The sequence below is a fragment of the Corvus hawaiiensis genome, chromosome 16 (genome assembly GCF_020740725.1).
Source record: "Corvus hawaiiensis isolate bCorHaw1 chromosome 16, bCorHaw1.pri.cur, whole genome shotgun sequence".
NCBI classification, from domain to species: Eukaryota; Metazoa; Chordata; class Aves; order Passeriformes; family Corvidae; genus Corvus; species Corvus hawaiiensis.
The window spans coordinates 2,288,581-2,307,700 of NC_063228.1; the positions used below are offsets into that span (position 1 = coordinate 2,288,581).

Consider the following 19,120-nt stretch of genomic DNA (forward strand, 5'->3'; position numbering starts at 1 on the left):
ATTATTTCAGTTCCTATCATCACACTGAGTTTATATTTACTTTCATTGCCAGTAGCATCATTCCAGATAGTCCTCAGCCTCAGCAGCTGGTGTATTCCTTAAGAATCCAATCCAGTGCAGTAGCAGCACTGTGTGGAATAGAGATGCTGTAAGACTGCAGCAATTTAATATTTAATGTGTGTACTCAAAAACTGAGCGGTGTAAGCCAGAGAGGGATGACCGCTGTTTCCCCCTGGGCTGCTGGAGTCAGCTCCATCCCATCCCTCCTGCCTTGTGCCATGGCTGCAAATCCTGCTGGAGTCATCTCTGACCCATCCCTACTGCCTTGTGCCGTGGCTGCAAATCCTGCTGGAGTCATCTCCATCCCATCCCTACTGCCTGTGCCATGGCTGCAAATCCTGCTGGAGTCATCTCCATCCCATCCCTACTGCCTTGTGCCGTGGCTGCAAACCCTCCCAGTGCCTGGCCTGGAGGAGGCTGGTGCCTTGTGAGGGAGAGGAGGCGTGAAATAGAAGTTCTGGCTCACCTCCCCTGGCCATGCTGAGGTCCTCCGGGCTGGCTCAGCACCGAGTTTGGATATGTGAGTTCATGTGGATGTGTGCAGGCTCCTTTCCATGGGTGCAGAGATCACCACTACCTTGGGTGTCACCTTTCCTGCCCGCACAGGTGGCGTTTAACCCAAACCTCTCAAGAGTGAGCAGCTCCTCCTGTGTGGCCTGGACAGGCAGGAGTGACACAACAGGCTGAGCCACACCACAGACAGAGCATTTCCAGACAGTGCCAGCCAGTTCTCGGACAGCTGTAGGAAATGTTTCCAAAGCTGCAGAGAGAATCTTCTTTATCATTTCATGGTGTTTTCAGAGAGGTCACAGCAGAAGGTGACTCCTTCCCCTTGCCAGCAAAGCAGGACGAGGGAAGGCCCTGCTGTGCTGAGCTCCGCAGCCTTTCCCTGAGCAGGGTCTGAGGAAGGATCAGGCCAAATGTGTCAAGGTGAGGTATCCACATACAGTAATTCTTGTTTGCTACCCTACAGCTCTGAGTTAAAAATCAAGAGTGTGTGCAGAACAGGCCTTTCACTGTGATCTGTCCATGTGAAGGCTGCAGCACACTTGAGACAATTTCTGGGAAGATCCAGTCAGGATTGAATACATCAAACAAAAGGAGCCCAGTTCCACTCCTTGCTTGTGCTCCACTGCAGGCAGGGGTGAGGTGGTGATCAGGCCAGAGGGAAAGTTCATTTGCTTATACTACTCACTTAAAGCAAAACAGGGGAATTCTTAAAATTGATAGTATTGATAGTCAAGTTAAATAATTTCTTACCAAAGAAGTCATAAAACAGCAGGGACTGTAGATTTTTGTTTGTGTTGGTTGAAATGTTTAGATGTGTGTTTGTTCAGGACTTAGTAAGATGGAGATCCTGGGCTGTGACTGGGGTGCCTGTTTACTGCTGCAATACAAACACTGGTGCAAGGGATATATTGTGGAGGTACATAGAGTTGGACACTGGGTACTCACTGTAAATGGGGATTGCTGAGGAAGGGGTTTCTGTGTCCAACTTTCCCTAGGAAGGGAATTAATGTATGTGTAGTGATTGCTAATATATAATTCTGCTCAATGCAACCTCATCAACATTGCTTTTGGTGGAAATATTTGCGAGAATCTACAACGAGCAAGTGATAACAGATTCAATTAAATTATTACATTTCTAATGTACACATTAACAGGGTATGAAGAAACTTCGATTGTGGTTCCAATTTCATCCCATCTTCTTAATTGTATGTGCAGTAACACCACACCTTGACATTTGCAAAGTGGCATCAGATCACCCCGAGTTTGAAATGTGATTCCCAGCCCATGATTATGTAAAATTAAACTGCTGCATAAGTACATTGGGAATTTGCAGGACAACCCCTGCATCAAGGGACAAACAATTAACAACTTTATGAGTGCTTTCCAATTTATGTTTAAAAATACATAGAAGTAAGATATAGTATTGTGTAGACATATGTTTTGGTTTGTTGAGCCTATTTCTGGATACTATTTTGAGCACTTCTGTCAGCTGTGCAGTAGCAGACTTCACAAAAAGGTATACCATAAATCACTCTGGGTGTTAGAGCTGACAGCTTTAAATAAATACAGCTGACAGCTCAAATAGCTGTTCCATTGACAGAATGTGGTCTAAATGTGTTAACAAATGTGTAGACTCAGCAGTTTGGGATTAGTTTAGCAAATAAATTACAAAACAATGCTGTGATCCAGCAAAAAGCACAATGGCTGTGTATCCCTGGTCTGCACGCTTTGTTAACACTGCAAGAGGCCTGTGGAGCTGTGTGGGAAAACACAACAGTGCAGCTGGAGCTGGGCTCCTGCTAAGACAGCCTTCACATCCCCCAGACTTCTTCTGTTGTGTGTGATGTCAGGGAATGTGAGCAGCACTGTGAGTGTCGTGGTGAGTAATGGTTTAATAATGGATGCATTTGCTTTGCAGGACCAGAGATTTCATAAAGGAAGGCAGTAACATTACACTAGCTTGGGTTATGATTAAGAATACAAAGTTACTGAGTAGCAACTGAAAAACTGCTTTCATGCAAAACTTGAAGTACTGAAATGGGTTTTTTGTTTAATGTTGCTAGCCTGGGTCTGAAGAAAAGCTGGTAAGAGAAGATGAGGAAGGGGCTAGGCAGTTAAAAGAATTTCAGCTCTGAAGATGGATTATATTAATATGTTAATTATTTCCATTCTGAGCACTGCAAGAAATGAAAATTACATTAAGAATGATGCCACAGTTTGACATATTTAAGGCATGGAATTTTTCTGCTTAGAGGTTGAATAAGGCTACAGGGTTTTTTTATATTTTAATTTTAACTGTTCACAGACAGGGTAGACTGGCACAAGGTATTAGGGGGTACATGACCTGAACATGGAATAGCATTTCTGAGACCTGTATTTTAAGGGAATCATAAGTATTCTGGTATTTTCTATAATGTGTCTTTATAGTAGTTGTGTCTAGTGAATAATTGTGTTATGCAATGTACAAGTGGCAATTCTGATAACCACTTGCAACTTCTATTGCAATCTGTAAGCAGGACTGCCAGTGATGGGTGATTTCTGACTGCTGCCTTTCATGTCAAATTGTGGTGAATGCAGTAGATTAATTATTATTTCCACCCTATTAATTAAATATGTACTTATAGTGAGTACCCATATCCATGTGTTAAATGGGGGTTAAATATGGTCAGTATATTTAGTTGTTCCTTCCTTATCAGTCAATAAAACCCTGCCCAGGAGCTTTCTCAATTACAGGGGCCTGCCTGAAGCACTGGGAATTCTACATGCCACGTCTCTAGGAGCTTTAGCAATGATGTGTTGGTTTATGCTAGGGAGCAGACAAGTATCTTTGTCAGTGAATAAATCCAGTTTGAGTTATGACTATCACATATTTCACAAGAGTATTCAAAAGTATGATTTAATGTTTCAAGGATCCTGGTGAAGTGATGTTTTAAGTGTTTCTTCCTACAAGTCAGCAAGTTTTCTGTTACTTAAATCTGCTGGGGTAGGTGCTGTACTACTGGGGTTTTTAAGGTACCTTTTTTCCTGATGGAAAGCATGGAAAGACTCTTTAACTGCAATACTTTGGATGTTTGAGAGACCTCAGAATATCTTGAGTGGAGCAAGTGTATTTTTTTCTGCTTGGTGACCTGCTCCAGCATCCTGTTGCGTCTCAGTGGAGAATAACAAAATTTGTGCTTTGCCTCTGGGTTTCTTTGTTGAGGGCACAGTGCAAAGGCTGACACTGAGAGGAGCTAGAGTTCAGAGTGCAACAGCACCTGGAAAATTCTTTATATTACAGGCATTTGCCTGCCTGATGTAACATGATTAGTCAAGGTCAGGACACTTAATTGTCAGTGAAATGCAGAGCAGTTTGTTTGTTACCTACATGTGAACTACTCCAAGACCCTTCTGTCATCAGACTGATTTCATTGCCAAGAACACACTTTATTTCTTGTGATTATCCTGTGACATCCATCTTATGCTCTGAGAATGGCCATGGGTCAGACCCTCAGCTTGTGTAAATCTGAATATCTCTGTTTAAGTCACTGATACTCTAGAGATTTATGCCAGGTGAGCATATTTCACAACATTAAAAAGTAATATCAAAATTCAGTGTTCATTTTTTATCAGTTTGTATTATTTCTTCACAATAAAAGGAAAAGTGTGATGGCCATATTAAATTCTCACATGTATTGAGTCTACCAGCTTACAAACAACTTGTATACCAAATTAATCTGCTTGAAAACATCTCGAAATGATACAAAGATTCTGTTTTCAATTGTCAACTGTTAAGAATTGTGGATTGCTATGTATGTGTTTTTTTAAAAGGCAGTTGATGTTTCTAGCCTGGCTTGCCATTGCTTGGCTCCCAAAAGAGTAGGTAGCTGCAGAGAGCACAGAGAAGAAATCAGGGAGGAATCATTATGGAATTTGTTTGGGTTAAGGTGTCTAGGGTGTCTCGGAGGATGGAACTGCGTGAAATTTGCTTCACAATGAGTACAGGAGAATTTAATTTAACTGCTTTTGCTGTGATGATGAGGATGTTTTAACCAACAGAAATTTTTCAAGTACTGTTTCGTTAACAGGCTGGGAGAGAGCAAAGGCTCAGCATATGGAAGCATTAACTCTATGGACTCTGTGACTCTGGTGCTCTGAAAGATGCATGGTCCTTTTCTCAAGTCCATTCAGACTTGTTAATCTCTTGCCCAAGAGTAGCTGGTTATCTCATAAACAGTTCTGTTCTGGGTTTGGTGTTTTTGTGCACAATTACCAGTATTCGTAGAGACTTTTGGTAAGGAAGAAATGCAGTTAATTTTGAATATAGTCATATGCAGCAAAGGAAGAAATGCACTGGAACTGCAGTGACTGAACTGTTCTGTTCACTTTGCTTAAGGGCTTCTGTCGTGTTGTGGTGCCTCTGCAAGCTGCATGTGTGTGACCTGCAACTTGCTGATGTTGAGAAAGTAAGTGAAGGTATAAATACTCCATCAGAGCATCTGAATATCTCCTTTTCTAATGAGTGAATAGTTTGCTCATAAAAAGACGTTTCTTCATCATCCCCAGAGATGGATGTGAAGGACATTTTTAACAGGTCAGTCCAGCCCACCAGGGAGAGTACGTTGGAGCTTTCTCAACATGCATTTTTACAAATTCTTCCTCCACACTTTCAGTCCTCCCTGTTGAGAAAATGAGAAAATACCACCAAGAAGATATCTTGCTTCCCCTCTGCTTCTTAAAACCTCACAGTTGTCTGAAACATCAAGTCCTCATAGGCTTTCCTTTTAATTCTTTGTGCAGGAAAGCATGTGGTTTCTCTTTCTTCATCTATTAATTAGCTGGTGTAAAAGAGTGGTTTGAAACTGCAACAACCTCATGCAGAACCCACTTCTTAAGCAAAAATATATGACTGCTTTTCACTTGGAGGTCAGTGAGAGATTTTACCCTCATCTATCTCACAACTGTATCTGAGCTCCTAGTCTTTGGTGAAAATCTGAATGTTCTGAGAATTTAAACTTAATCCAGAAGGCTGAATCCAAACAGAACTCCCACTAATTTCAAAAGATGTTCCATATATGAGGATCTGATAAGTTCAAGATCTTGGAGGGATTAACACTTTTGGTTTAAGAATTCTCATGTTTCAATATAGGAGTCAAAAAAATAGACACAGGCTACAGTATATGATTACTTTTTATTGGATATTTTTAAGGGAAGTGTCTGCTAAAGTAGAGGTTAGAACATGGTAAATAGTCCACACAATGAAAAAAATCAGTAATCAGTGTTCCATTATGTTGCTAAGTCAGTGAAAAAATAACAGACCCTGACAAGATAAATAAGGGACTCCCAATTTTCAAGGTTTTTGAGCGTCTTGTGCAGATTCATCCCAATTCTATCTTGTTTGGTCCTAAGCCTGCACCATTTCCTGGAATTCTGTGAAAGATAAGAGAATATTTACATGAAAGAAATATTCACATGAAAGGATTAGGAGTAAAGGATTAGTGTTTTATCAAGAGATTTAGAATAGGAATGAACAGAAAACAGTTATCTGATAGATGACCAGAGAAGAAATGTGTGGACAAGAGGCATCACCTAAACATCCTCTTCTAAACAACACACGGAAAAGCAGTGTTTTGATGACACTTACAGGGAATAATTAAATATTCAGGGTCGTTTTGGCCTTCTCTCTGCATAATACTGATCTTCGGCAAAAATAATGGAATGGCTTATATGGAATTTAAGTAAGAAGCAGGTAATAGCTGAAGTGAAAAAATGATAAGCGAGTGTGTGTGTTTTATTAGCTGTTTGTAATGCTTCAGACATTGAGAAGTGTTGATTTAGAGCACAGGCTAAAGCTAAAAACACTGGGCAGTTCTATGTGGTATGGTCCTGGCGTGTTGAGTTGTGCAATAAGATACTGTTATTTTAAAGATCTTTTAAATGTTTGGCTTCCATGAATTAGAGTATCTGATCAGTCCCATCCCTGAGTGACTATATTAATATACAGATTGCTTCATAAATCATGTATGTTTATTCTGGCATAGTTCCTAAGGAACTGGGTTTAATTCCTTCCAAAGAAAGAAACAGAAGAGTTCAGTGCTGCTGGTGCAGTGAGCCGGGGAATCTGCACGCCAGCACATTCCCTGCATGCTATTCCCTAAGCCCCTTTCGTGCTCGTCCAGGCAGCTCGCTGCTCTCATGGGGTGAGTTGCCATTAGCTGCAGGCCTTTTGTGTGTGTGCTTTGTCTCCAGAGCACAGCACAGAAGTACGGAATTAGGAAATCAGGAGGTTTCTGCACTGTGCAGCCATTATACCACACCAGTGTTTCCACGTGGTGAGTGCAGTGTGCTGCTTCCTAAAACTGCTGCTCCTTCCTGTCTGGTCCTTAACCTGCCACTGGAGATAGACAGCATCCATCCCTGCACAGATCCTGTTGTGGGATCTCATACTGGGGTAGTGTCACTTGATCATTCTGTTCTTCTCATGCAAAACAAATATGGAACTACATGGGACGTATTGAGAATGATTTCAGTGCCCAGTGGAATTTCTGTGGGGCAGTAGCTGCTGGAAACGAGCTGATGTGTGAGCTGTTTGTTCTCCTGTGTGCAGCTGGTTCTTTTGTCCTTGATTTTACATTTGTGTATTCCAAGTGATGCCAGCGCTGCCTTACGTTAGAGTAAGTGGGAGGAGACATGAGGGGCAGTTCCTTTCAGAACAACTGGAAATATGGGAGTGAGTGGCAACAGGAAAGTTCCTTAGGGTTTTTTACTTGCTCATGCAAAAGGAATTGCAAAGATGAATCTATAAGATCAGGGACCATTTCCACCCTTAAACAGGTTGCTACTCAAGGGTTTCAGTAAAACCAGAGGGTACATTAAATGTACCATCAACATAAAAGAGAATCCCACATCACTACAAACATCCTGAGGTGCCTCATTCTGTATTTAAAGCAGGTAATACCTTCAGCCCCGATTTTACCATCCCCATCATGATCTGCAGCTGCCAAAAAGGTCTTGGTTTCTGAGGTGGTTAACACTCTGGCTCCACACTCAAACCTCTGAAGGAAATACCTTGGAAGGAAACAACTTGGATTTAGACTTTCACGCCATAATATTTTTTATGCTTGTTGCGTAATCAAACAGATAGCTATCTCTAAATAATTTACCACAATAGCCAAGTCCTTCAAACACTGTTTGACAAGCTAAATCTTAGTTGTATATATTTCCGCTTTGTAGGTGCAAACCTGATTAAATTGATTCTGTCCACTACGAAAATCCAGCCCCAGGGAGCTCTTTTTTTCTATATTGAGCATAAAAGGCAGGTATTATTAATTTGCTTCTCTCTGTAGGGATTATCTATTTAAATACACCTTTCACAACCTGCTGAAGGTTTTATCAACATTTAGCATAAATTTTGTTCACATTTACTGAAAGTTCTGGAATGGAAAAACTGCTGATTTTTTTGATAGCCTCCAAGTAGTCAACAAAATCCTTACTTGAGCTCATCTTCCTCAATAAAGCCACTTTGATCATTGTCGAGAATCCGGAAGATCTCCTTGAGCTGGCTGCTACTCTTTTTAGACATCCCACTGATCTGAAAGAATTTTTTGGGACTAAAGGAATCTGGAGCTGAAAATAAATTAATAAAGAAATTAACCCCAGACCACTGTGTTCACTGTTCCTAAACGGTCTGAGGATGCTACTTTGTTACATTTTAATTGTTCTAAACAAGACCAGTAGGTGAAGCCTGTCAAAGAATGAATGAATTTGCTATACTGCCCCATAGCCTCCTAAACATCCCACAAAATCATGTGGGGATGCTCCAAATTGACAATATAAACCAGTTATGAACAAACATACTGTGACAGCTGAGTAAAGAGATTACAGAAGTCTGTTTCAAGTATGCACTTGTTCAATATTTCTTTGGGAATGAGTTAAACTTGCCAGGTGTTGCACAAAATAATAGATTTTGAGAGTTTTAATTGTTTTCTCACCTTGGCAGTCCCGCAGAGCAGCAGCGATGTCAGAAGGGCTTAGAATGTCTGTAAGGCTCATTTTAAACCTGCACAAAATAGAATATTGCAGAGTTTTGAAATGCAAATGCATCTTACAACAAATTGGGTTTTTCCGTGGTTTGAAGATATATAACATCAACAAGAGTAGATGAATCTCACTGATCAAACCAACATCTCTGCTATTCCTTAACAAATTACAAGGTTTAGTACATCACTTCCTTCAAAATAGCAGTGCAGAAATAATGCTTTTTAATGAGATGGGTTACATTAGCTGTGTTGTGAGTTAATGATCAATATTTTGTCATTTATCTACAACCTATATAAATAAAGCACATTTTAAAACTCTATGTAACCATTAATCTAATAAATAATTCCAGTCTTACTGGAATGCATGGAATCTGGCAATACAAGTAACAATATCTGCAGTTGGAAAAGGAAAGGTAAGAAAATTTGCTTCTATTATCTCCCCCAACAGCTCTAAAGAATAAAAAGAAAACAGATACTTATCTATATAAAGTCCATCCATATGTAATTCCAGCAATTAAAATAAAAACCTTAGAACAATGGTTATTGTACTTACTACTGGTGCAGCTCTGCACAGTAATTTTATTTAATTAATCTCAAGTCAGCTGCTCACCTTCTGAATTTTCTCAGCTAGGTAAAGGAAAAATAGTTGAGGAGATACCAGGCAAAAATGTAATGTTGGCTCTGGCTTGCCACTCTGTCTTATAAAGGATTCAAAAGGTGACAATAACCACTACTTAGGTTACACTTTCATGGATCAAATGTTTGAATTGAGACCTGGCTCAAATTTCTTCCTTAACTAATTAAAGTTTTCTTTCTATTTATATCCTAAGATAATACGGACAAAAAGAAGAGTTTTTTAAAATAAATCCACTAGTGCTTAATTAAGTACAACTCTGCCATCAGAAGCACCTTTCAGCCTCCAAGTATGTTAACAGGTAACCTCTGCACCTGAAAGTCACTCTTTGGCAGGTGACTCCAGCAGTCAAATCCTTACGAAAAGAAATGAATTTGTTCTCCCTGGGTCTGTTGATCCTTTGGAATGGAATGTATAAGGGAGGTAGGAGATGAAAGATCAGAGGTGACAATGTGTCATTCTGACAAAGATAACTTGTCACTAGGGTAGAGGAAAGCATTTCCTAATTTGGGTGATCTTTCTACAGTAAGCTTCATTTTGTATTTCCTGACCGTTTCCTGAATTACAGAAACAGAAACCAATGCCTTCAGTGGCAGAAAACTGAACTAGGTAAAGCTGAATAAAATGATCTTGTTGTCAGTATTCCTTGGAAGATGATGTATAATCGGTTGGCCTACTTAATAATCCATTTTGAATGTTTTGAATTACATGAAATCAATAATAGGCTTACTAGTTGTAGCAAATTCTGTAGGTTGTAGGAATCAGACATTGTTAGTGTGGAAATAGTTTTAAATACATTTTATAACACACACTCTCACAATCTATTTCATTAATAATGAAATTTTAATTGTAAATTAGAGTTTATTATATATTTCAGGAGTATTACTTTTGGAACAAAAAGCCTTAAGAAAATTCATAACAGCAGATAGGAGGTTTTCCTTCTCAGACAAAAATCTGTTTCCATCTTTAAGGGGGTTAATATGGGCAAAATTCTAGGATGAAGACCAATAAAACTCACATGTATTTTGGTTAGTATTTATTGTGTAATAGTCAATTGTGGTAGCTAAACTAATGTTCTCTTAATCCATGAGCATTGTTTTATTTTTAAATGAATGGAAATGGCATGGTATGGCAAAGAGGAAATATTTTTATAGTAGCAAGGGTTGCAAATTATACTGTGGAGCAGAATAATAAATATATCTAAGCCTTGATGTAAGTTAATGAACTACAGTGGGTTTACTCCTACTTGGTTTAATGACAGTGAGAAAACTGTCAATCATAGCAAATATTCCATAGCACTGTTTTAATTTGGATAGAGAAATGCAAGGTATAAGTAACACAAAAAGCAGACATAATTTAATGATACTTTTACCTTTTTTGCTACCTCTTCTGTATGCCAAGGAATAAATCACAAATAATCAGACTTACCTTTGATCCCAAATACCAGCTGTCCAGGAACAAACAAATGCTCCTTCTATTGCTTCCAGTGGGAAAACTGGTTATAGTCACCTGGAAGAACATTTTCCTATTACACCTAAGAACCCTGGGCAGTTGTAGATTAGTATTGTGTGATTAAAACAAATTTAACAGTGCTGATTTGTACAAGCTGAATCTTTTGGTGCTCTTTCCATTTATCTTCTTTATTCAGTACTGCCTATTTGTGTTGCTTTCTGCCTGAGATTTCCATGATGTTGTGATGTCAGGCAGTGTCAGTGGGAACTAAGTTCATTCTGTGCTTTCTCCAGAATCACCCTGAAATAACTTTCAACCTCTTAGGTACCTTTTTACACACTGTTGTATTTTCTCCTTTATGATTATCTCAAGTTATCTGAGTTTGAACAGAAGGGTTCTTTTTTTACTGCCAAGATGTATCTAGAGAAAAGGGCTTTTTTTAGTGCTCTGTGACAGTGTCATAGATGTTCCTTTATAGAAGACTTCCCTTATTTCTGCTGGCTCCTACACAGTACTCATGGAACTGCTCTCTTTGTTTGTGTTTCACTTGCCATAAGACACTAATTATTGGCAGCTAATGAGAACGAGGGAATTGAAATGAAGTAGAGGAAAACGACAAGATTGAGGTGAGCATGTAATGCTCAAGCAGCTCAGGGTGTGTCTGCAACTAATTTGGGCATTGTATTTAAAATATAAGCACCAAATGTTCAAAGAACAGCATCTGGTTACCTCATACACTCTGCCGTGGCACACAGAGTGCTGAGCTGGTTTTGTGTGTATTCAGCAGGAGTAAAATAGCCAGAATTAGTATTATATTAGAATATGATCTCAAATAAAAGTGAGATAATTGCTATGATTGCTTTTGAAGGGATCTTTTAATGTTTGAAATTCAATGCTGACAACAAAAGTGTTGCTAATCCTGGCTGAAAGATGGTTTACAAAAGCCTAAAAGAGCTGAATTTCAGAATCAAGTTGATGTCACTGTACATTGATACAGGTGGGAATCTAGGGTTACTGGGTTTTATTTATTTATTAATGACACTTCATCTGAAGTACAGGTTTCCCTCCACTACAATTAGAATGCAATAATCAGGGATTAGTATATTAAGGGATATTTTGATGAGATAATCTGTTTTACATCTGAATTATTTGCCTGTTTTCCTTACTTCTGGGTTATGTGTTAGCTTAGGTGATTGTAATTACATTATGCATTCAGAAAATGAGATCTGTGAACATGTTTTTTTAGAAGATGCTATGCAAGCAGTGTAACATTATAAAGAAAATCCCTAATAATTCAACCAGAACAACAGCTGCTAAATAATGGGCAGTTAACAATAGTGCAAAATCTGGCACAGAATCTGAGTTTTGCACAGTTTTCCAGGAATGTTTAGCACTCGTTCCTATCAAATTCAAGAAAAATATTAATTTTTGTTTGTTCGTTTATGTGGTTTTGGGTTTTTTTTTCTCTATGAGAGACATCTGAAAGTTCTGTTGGCTTGATCATCTGAATATTCATGTACTTGCATACCTAGTGTCGTTTTCACATGAGATGTCTTTATTAAGTAATATTAAAGCCTTTTTTTTTTGTCTTCAGACTTCCAGAATTAAACTTGAAGGTGTGATTCTGAGAAATACAGAATATTCATATTGACAAGTTCTTCCTAGGAATCTAAACATATAAAACAATTGTCTTCAAATCAAGTGCTATTTACTTCTCTAAGAATCAGAGAAAAGTTGTATTTGGTAAATCATTGACAGGTTGTGGACTAGACATGTACCCTTTGTGTTCTGTTTGGCATAAAGTACAGAGTTAATTAGCAGTGGCAGTCAACCAAAGCCATGACTTCAAGCAGATGCAAAAGAAACATCAGCAGTTGTCTCAGGTGAGATCAGAGGAGAGGTGTTAACCTGAGACCAACTACAACAGTGTAAAGAGATGCTGCAGCAGCTGTTCTCAAACCCACACAACTCCATCTTTCAGCCCTGGTTGTGTCAGGGCCAATTGTATCATGATCCTGGATAACAGATTCTGCCTTTGTAATGAGTTTGGAAGTAACTAAAATAGATACTCAGTAACCTCTGTGGTTGATAGTAGTGTTGATGTTTCAGCGGTGGAGGCAGAGAATCTTAGTGTGTTTACAGCTATAATCATTGAAAAGGACCTTTACAACAAAATGAATTCTATCCTGCCACTTCAAGTGGTCTCTTAGGGCACATGTTTTAATCACATAGAAATAAAGAAATAATTACAGCATTTAACTTGAATTGTTGCTTGGGCCACAGTATTTTACCATATTTCCGGAGAAGTTTGAGCACATGCTGTAGCGTTTGACTTTTTTGGTCCTGTGCATTGCTGTGATGAAGGAGGAAAGCCAGGCCCCAGTGACAGAGCTTTCTTTCCCTGCAGCAGGTAGAGGATATTACCCAGAGCACTGAGCAGAGATCTGGACTAGAGAACCCAAGATACGAGATAGATTCTGCAGCACTGCAGGTCTGGACCTAAAGGAAAGCAGGTACTTCTCACGCTGGGGGAAATACCATGTGGATTTTCCTCAGTTCAAGTGATGTCCTTATCATTCTGTGGGAATGGACTTGATTTCTGTTTGAAAATGACAGCAGAATAGACCAACATAGATGAATAATAGTGTCACTAATTCATAGAGTCTGGTCTGATAAACATATTTTTTAACTTAAAAAGCTGTTCTGGAAGATCTCTGCCAGCATTTGATATGTGTTTGTCTTTAAAAGCACTTGGAAGTTCTTCTGTTACTCAGTAATGCAATTTTCTGTCTCTGACCCTAAATGTAATTGTCTAACATGTTTCTGTCTGCTGTCAGCATTATAGACAGTGTCAGATGGAGTGATCTTTAAAACTCTACATTGCTCAGGGTTTCTGTCTATTTTAGGAATAACTGTGCCCTAATGCTGGAGGCTGTGAAATAATCTGGATTCTGCCTATTGTGACGTGTAAAAGATAAGCACAGTGCTACTACACTGTTACCAAAGGCTCTTTGCACATGGCTGCATTTCACTGTACCCCACAGTGTAAGGAACCATGGTAAAATGAACCAAATAGCACTGAGGTGCTTCCAGCTACTTCTGTATTCACTGCCTGTCCTCACTGATTTCAGTGGGATGTCAGCCATTAATTTCAGCTGTAGGAGGATGTATAACCCTTGGTGAGGCTTGAAGTAGAATTACCCTGTAATTAGAGTTAATTTTATCGTAAATAATCATCAAAAGTTGCTCGTTTAACAGAAATGGCCTAAAGAAAGGAGACTCAGACAAACCATTAAAACACATGCAACAAGCATGTGACAAAATTCTGTTGAAAGGAGGCAATCCTATATTTAGGGTCTCAGACCTCCAAATGTCTGATTGCAGCAGAATGTTGTTCACTTTAAGGGAGCTCTTTGGGAATGTTTATGGTCAGGCAGCAGTATTTCCAGCTGAGGCACAATTTGAAGAGCTTTCTTAAATCCCATGGTAAGTAGTTACAGAAATTTCACAGTACCTGACAGCCTGTGTGAGTGAGAGGTAGAGAGGAAAAGAAAGTGAGTGAGTGTACGCTTGTGCAAAGAAAACAGCATTTTCTCCACTGATCTGCTTAGTGGTAATGCTGGAAAAAGGAAAGGTCTAAAAACGTCTCTAGTCACAAGCTCTTCTTAACTTCCTGGAGTGATCACTGAAGCTGATACCAGACTTACCTTGTCATGAATTTTTTACTGTTCTTAATGGAATGGTAAGTGGTGAAATTGTCTTAGATTTGTAGGCCTAGCAGGCTAATCAGGCTGGAAGTAAATGTGGTTAAATAAAGGAGCTGCCTGCTATCTCAGAAGTTATCTGAGCTGTCTGTGCCTTTCTCTCTCATTTGGCCATTAATGTTGGTACAATTCTTGAAAATGTCTGGGTGACCCATATTGCACAAGGAACACATAAAACATGATATCAGCTGAGACACAAAGCATTTTCTGACAATAATGAGAGCTTTTAGCACTGCAATCAGGCTGCAGTTATTAATTCTGCAAAATTTCCTTTTTTAATTGCTCTCCTGAGATGACATTGAAATAATGAATGTCAGTTTGCTTATGGCTAATTCTTTTTTCACTCTTATAGAAAATTCTACAATATTAGGACCTGAGTCATTAATTAGAGTTAATGGAAATATATTTTTGGCTGATGTATAGAGCATGAACACATTATTGGGTATTCATTAAAGTCTTGTAGATTGCTTTACCTTTGTGTAATATGATGATTTCTCCACTATTGTATTGATATTTTCTTCCTTCTCCATAATGTCTCTTCACAAATATGCTGTGCATTAGAACCACAACAACATCTGCAGGTAATTTTGAAATTAAGATTTTTGATCTGCAAATATTGAAACATCTTCTTAAAGACCTCCAGCAAGTACAGTATGAGACAGTCATACCAGTTTTTGCAGGATTTATGTCCAAGAACAGACTTTTCAAGAGCTCCAAATTTTTTTAAAAGAGTATGTAGGAGCAACTATAATGTTGGAAGTACAACGTTTGGGATGGTCAAAGCCATGTAGATTTTTTAAAAGGCTGTTTGGCTGAGTGTTTATTTTGGTCACATATCTAAGACAAAACCAGATACAGTGCAGTGTTTCATTAGGTGCTATTAGCAATGAGTTCCTTTTGTAGCCCAGTTTGATTGCTCTGTGCGTTTATACTGTGACAAAATTGTGCTGACATCATCACACTCATGCTTTTCAACCAGAACCCTAACCTAGTGCACAAAATGGATCAACTTCAAATAATGAGCAACTACTCAGAATTTTCATTCTCCCCATTCCTTACGTCTGTCTTGCTATTTCAATCGGTCTGCAAAGAAAAAAAAAATTAATTTCTTAGCAATTTTTTATGGCACTCTTCATTTTATTATGCTTTCCTCACAAACATTGATGCATTTTACAACCCTGTGAGATGTGGGCATTATGTTATTCTCAGTGCTGAGAAGGAGAAAAGCAGCAGAACGTTGATTATTTGGGCAACATTCCCCCATTTGCTCATATGGAGCACTGGGGACTTGTTTTTTTGAAGTGCTTTTTGCAGAAGTGGCAGGTGGGACACAAGAAGTGTTCTGGAATTCATTCGAGCACACAGAACACTGAACTTCTCGGCAGTGGAACAACAGTGCCATCGGGTGGGCATGAAGGTGAGGGATTCCTTGGGAGATTTTGAATTTTCAGCTATTTCAGTAACCTAAATTCATCCTGGATCCAGTTGATCTTAAATTGATGACTTCATTAGTGCATGGTCCTGCAGTATACTTATCTCTGAAACACGATCAGCTGCATAAAGAATGACAGAAAAACATATGCAATATTAAAATGCCTCTTGATTAAATACCACTACCAGTTACTACAACCAGGTTTTACACCTGGACATTTTATTAATTCTGGTTTTTTTAACAACATGTGCTAGCTATTTATGCAAATATTGAAAATTCAATGGCCCACAGAGATGCTTTTAATTTATCCTCTTAATATTTTTGTTTGTATCTTTAATGCCCTACATTCAGATGAGCAGAGTGGATTCCAATTCAGTCCCCCAGTGGCATAGATCTTCTGCTTAAAACACCTGGGAGCGTGGCTTTAGTAGTGCTTGTACTACTTCAGATGTATTCCAGCAATGTGAAACCACTTGCCAACACTTGTTCCTGACCTTTCAGGGTACAAAATGTGTAAATAAATGGTAGGTTTGCAATAGGAAAGATTGTTTATGGCACATCTATCTTGGTCTTTATCTTGACTGCTGGTTACAATTTGACCAGTGCTTGAAACTCTGAAAAAGAAGGAAAAAGAATAATAAAATGGGACCTCAATTTGTAATCGCACAGTCAAAAATTTCTTTCCTAATTTTTAGAGTTAAAATGGGAAACTAATGCTACTTCCTCTGATAGTCGTTCCTTAAAGGTAGCTCATTGTGTATTCATAACAATAGATACTTAAGGCAAAGGAAGTGTTGCATTTAAGTGTCACATTGTATCACAGCTCATTAGCAAAAAGAAGTGAAATTATAGACTGAATTTAGGTTCCAGTCCTGAAAAAATCTCCATAGGTGAGAAAAGGGACTGGTAACTTTAGTCAGGGGCATAATAGAGGTCAGTTCCTGTTAGATTCTCTCTATAACACAGAGCAGATCAGAGCACCTCAAAATCAGATCCATAACATCCAATACATGGAGCAGGGCAGCTGCCTAGAGCTGCCTTTAGGAAGTCTCAAGGGCAGGTATTATCCTTTTAATAAGAGCAGTCTTACCATCCATTCCAATTTTACCGTCTCATCACTGTCCCCTGCTGCCAGGAATGCCTCGGTCTCAGCATCAGTCAAAGCTCTGGCACTGGCTGAGAAATTCTTCAGGAAAAGTCTGTTAAAGGTGAGAGAACAAACGAGTGAGACACAGTACTGAAAGTGTTCAGGGTTTGGATTGGTAATAGCTGCAAAATTTCAAGCTTAATTCAATTCTTGAGAACTATTAATGGCAAAACTTCCTCTAACTTCATTGAGAGTGAGGGTAAGGAAGTCAGAGAATGCTGCATCACAGCCTGTAAAAATCCTTGGTGGCATCTTGGTTTCATTGGATTAAAAAAGTAAAATTAACACTGACTCTGTAGTGGCAGGATTCATCTTCCCTCCCTTGTTATCTTGCTTCTTTCTCCTAAGATGCAGAGTCTTAGCAGCAAGAATTTCTCTAACCTTAATTTTAACTTCAAAGTCAGATGAATGTGATCTGGAAGGTAGAATTCATGTGACAGGAAGAAAGATGAGAGAAAAATGGCCCTTTGAATTCAGTCTGGTAAAAAATCTTATAATAATAAAAAACAGCTGTAGCAGAACTTCTATTTTTATCTTCAGAGTCTGACAGTTATTGCTACATGAAATGAGTATTTTCAGCGCTGTCAGAGAGTTTTCCCGTTGTGATCCAGCCTTGCCTTTGTTATTTGACTTGCAGCTCCTCCAGCACCAGCACTCACACACAGGTGCGCAAACACAATTGTCTCCCATCCAAAGGGGCAGGAGGAACGGGAATATTTCTGATCTTATCATGCATTTTAAGATGATAAAACACAACCCTGTTGGTAACTTTTTTATTTACTTACTTCAATTCCTCTTCCTTGGTAAAGCCACTCCTGTCCTGGTCAAGAATTCCAAAGACTTTGTCAGCTTGGTCTTTGGACTTGAGACCCACTTTGACAAAAAAGGTTTTGCAATCAAATGAATCAGCAGCTGAAATAAGCAGATGGAAATAAGAGATGAAGAAAAGTAGTCAAACATCTGGAACAAAAAGAATTAGCTTCTTGATCAAAAAGCAGCAAACTATTCTGTAGTACAGTGAGGATTAATTACAAATCCCAAGTAACAGTCTTGGATTTTCCTGAGTTTATATCAGATCAATGGAATTTTTCCATCAATGATATCTCACACCTAGGAAGATAATGAAATAGTGACTGTGGTCTTCAGCATGCAGGAACATACCCGTGTAAATTGATACTTCACTGAAAGACATATTTGCAGAACATGATGATAAATATCGTGCTTGTATTGAAATCAGCAGTTTCTCTGAAAAAACAGGATTTCTGCTGTGGGATTTCAGCCTTTGGATTTTTTCATCCTTAAAATTGCTGCAATGAACAAATGATGGGTGCCTGTACCTTGGCTGGCCAAGATTAAAACTCGCATCTGTTCCATTACCTTGCATTAAGTAAGAAAGCATTTTCTGTTTCCATTGGAATTGGGACTTTGGGGTAGCAAGGACAGAGGAATTTGATAAACAGACTGAAAACCCAAATTTAAAACATAAATGTTACCTTGACAGCTCTGTAGACCAGCAGCAATTTCAGCTTCTGTCAGGATACTGGGAAGAGCCATGCCAAGACCACTGCAAAATGAACAATACTGTTGGGTAGCGTTGCCACTGCTCTTGCTCTCTCAGCTGTGGAGCTGGCCCCGAGGGGAGCCAGGTCTCGTCAGGGGGCAGGTGAGCCCAGGTCCCAGGGCAGAACAGGGGAGCTGCCCTGCAGGAGCCAACTGCTCCATCCTTTAGTTCAGATGCACATCGTGCATCTGAGTCACTGGTGTTTCTAGTTAAGTCTTCAGGTGCACAAGCTGAGGACAAAGCCAAATCTATTTACAGAACTGCCCAGCATTCAGGCATCTTTGGTTATTTCCATGCATTTTTTGTGTGAATTATTATGATGTCCTCTAAAGCTCCAGAGGAAAGATTGAACTCACCTGGCCACTTAGTTTTCCCCAAGCCAAGAACAGAAAATATTGTCAGGTAAAAGATCTGCAGAGTCCTCTTGACTTAATTCTTTTTCAAATGACATAGAGAAGGACTTATACAGACCTTAGTTAAGTCCCCTTGACCTTTTACAGAAGTCCTAGAGCCACGTGATGGCTCAGATACCCCAGGGGATA

General features: G+C 39.1%; 2 protein-coding genes across 2 annotated transcripts; both read right to left on the bottom strand.

Moving 5' to 3' along the window:
- Positions 1-5,721: 5,721 nt before the first annotated feature.
- On the bottom strand, positions 5,722-10,932 carry LOC125334093 (parvalbumin, thymic CPV3). Its single transcript, XM_048320557.1, has 5 exons — positions 10,651-10,932; positions 8,541-8,608; positions 8,043-8,175; positions 7,508-7,617; positions 5,722-5,979 (listed from the first exon to the last, which is right to left on the bottom strand). The coding sequence occupies exons 2-5, from the start codon at positions 8,599-8,601 to the stop codon at positions 5,954-5,956; spliced, it is 330 nt and encodes a 109-aa protein (XP_048176514.1). The 5' UTR covers positions 8,602-8,608; positions 10,651-10,932; the 3' UTR covers positions 5,722-5,953.
- Positions 10,933-16,072: 5,140 nt separating this feature from the next.
- Positions 16,073-19,036, bottom strand: LOC125334095 (parvalbumin beta-like). The gene is given in 6 exon segments (XM_048320558.1): positions 16,073-16,484; positions 16,961-16,984; positions 16,987-17,069; positions 17,803-17,929; positions 18,511-18,581; positions 18,935-19,036. Coding segments are annotated over 5 exon segments (321 nt in total). The 5' UTR covers positions 18,572-18,581; positions 18,935-19,036; the 3' UTR covers positions 16,073-16,458.
- Positions 19,037-19,120: the final 84 nt, after the last annotated feature.

What these genes read in the sequence shown, in the direction of transcription:
- LOC125334093 (XM_048320557.1), bottom strand. Translation starts at nt 8,601, where the DNA reads ATGAGCCTTACAGACATTCTAAGCCCTTCTGACATCGCTGCTGCTCTG. An exon ending in ATTGAGGAAGATGAGCTCAA is followed by an intron (nt 7,618 to 8,042) that starts GTAAGGATTTTG and finishes TTTCCTTCCAAG; the next exon opens with GTATTTCCTTCAGAGGTTTG. An exon ending in TGGTAAAATCGGGGCTGAAG is followed by an intron (nt 5,980 to 7,507) that starts GTATTACCTGCT and finishes TATCTTTCACAG; the next exon opens with AATTCCAGGAAATGGTGCAG.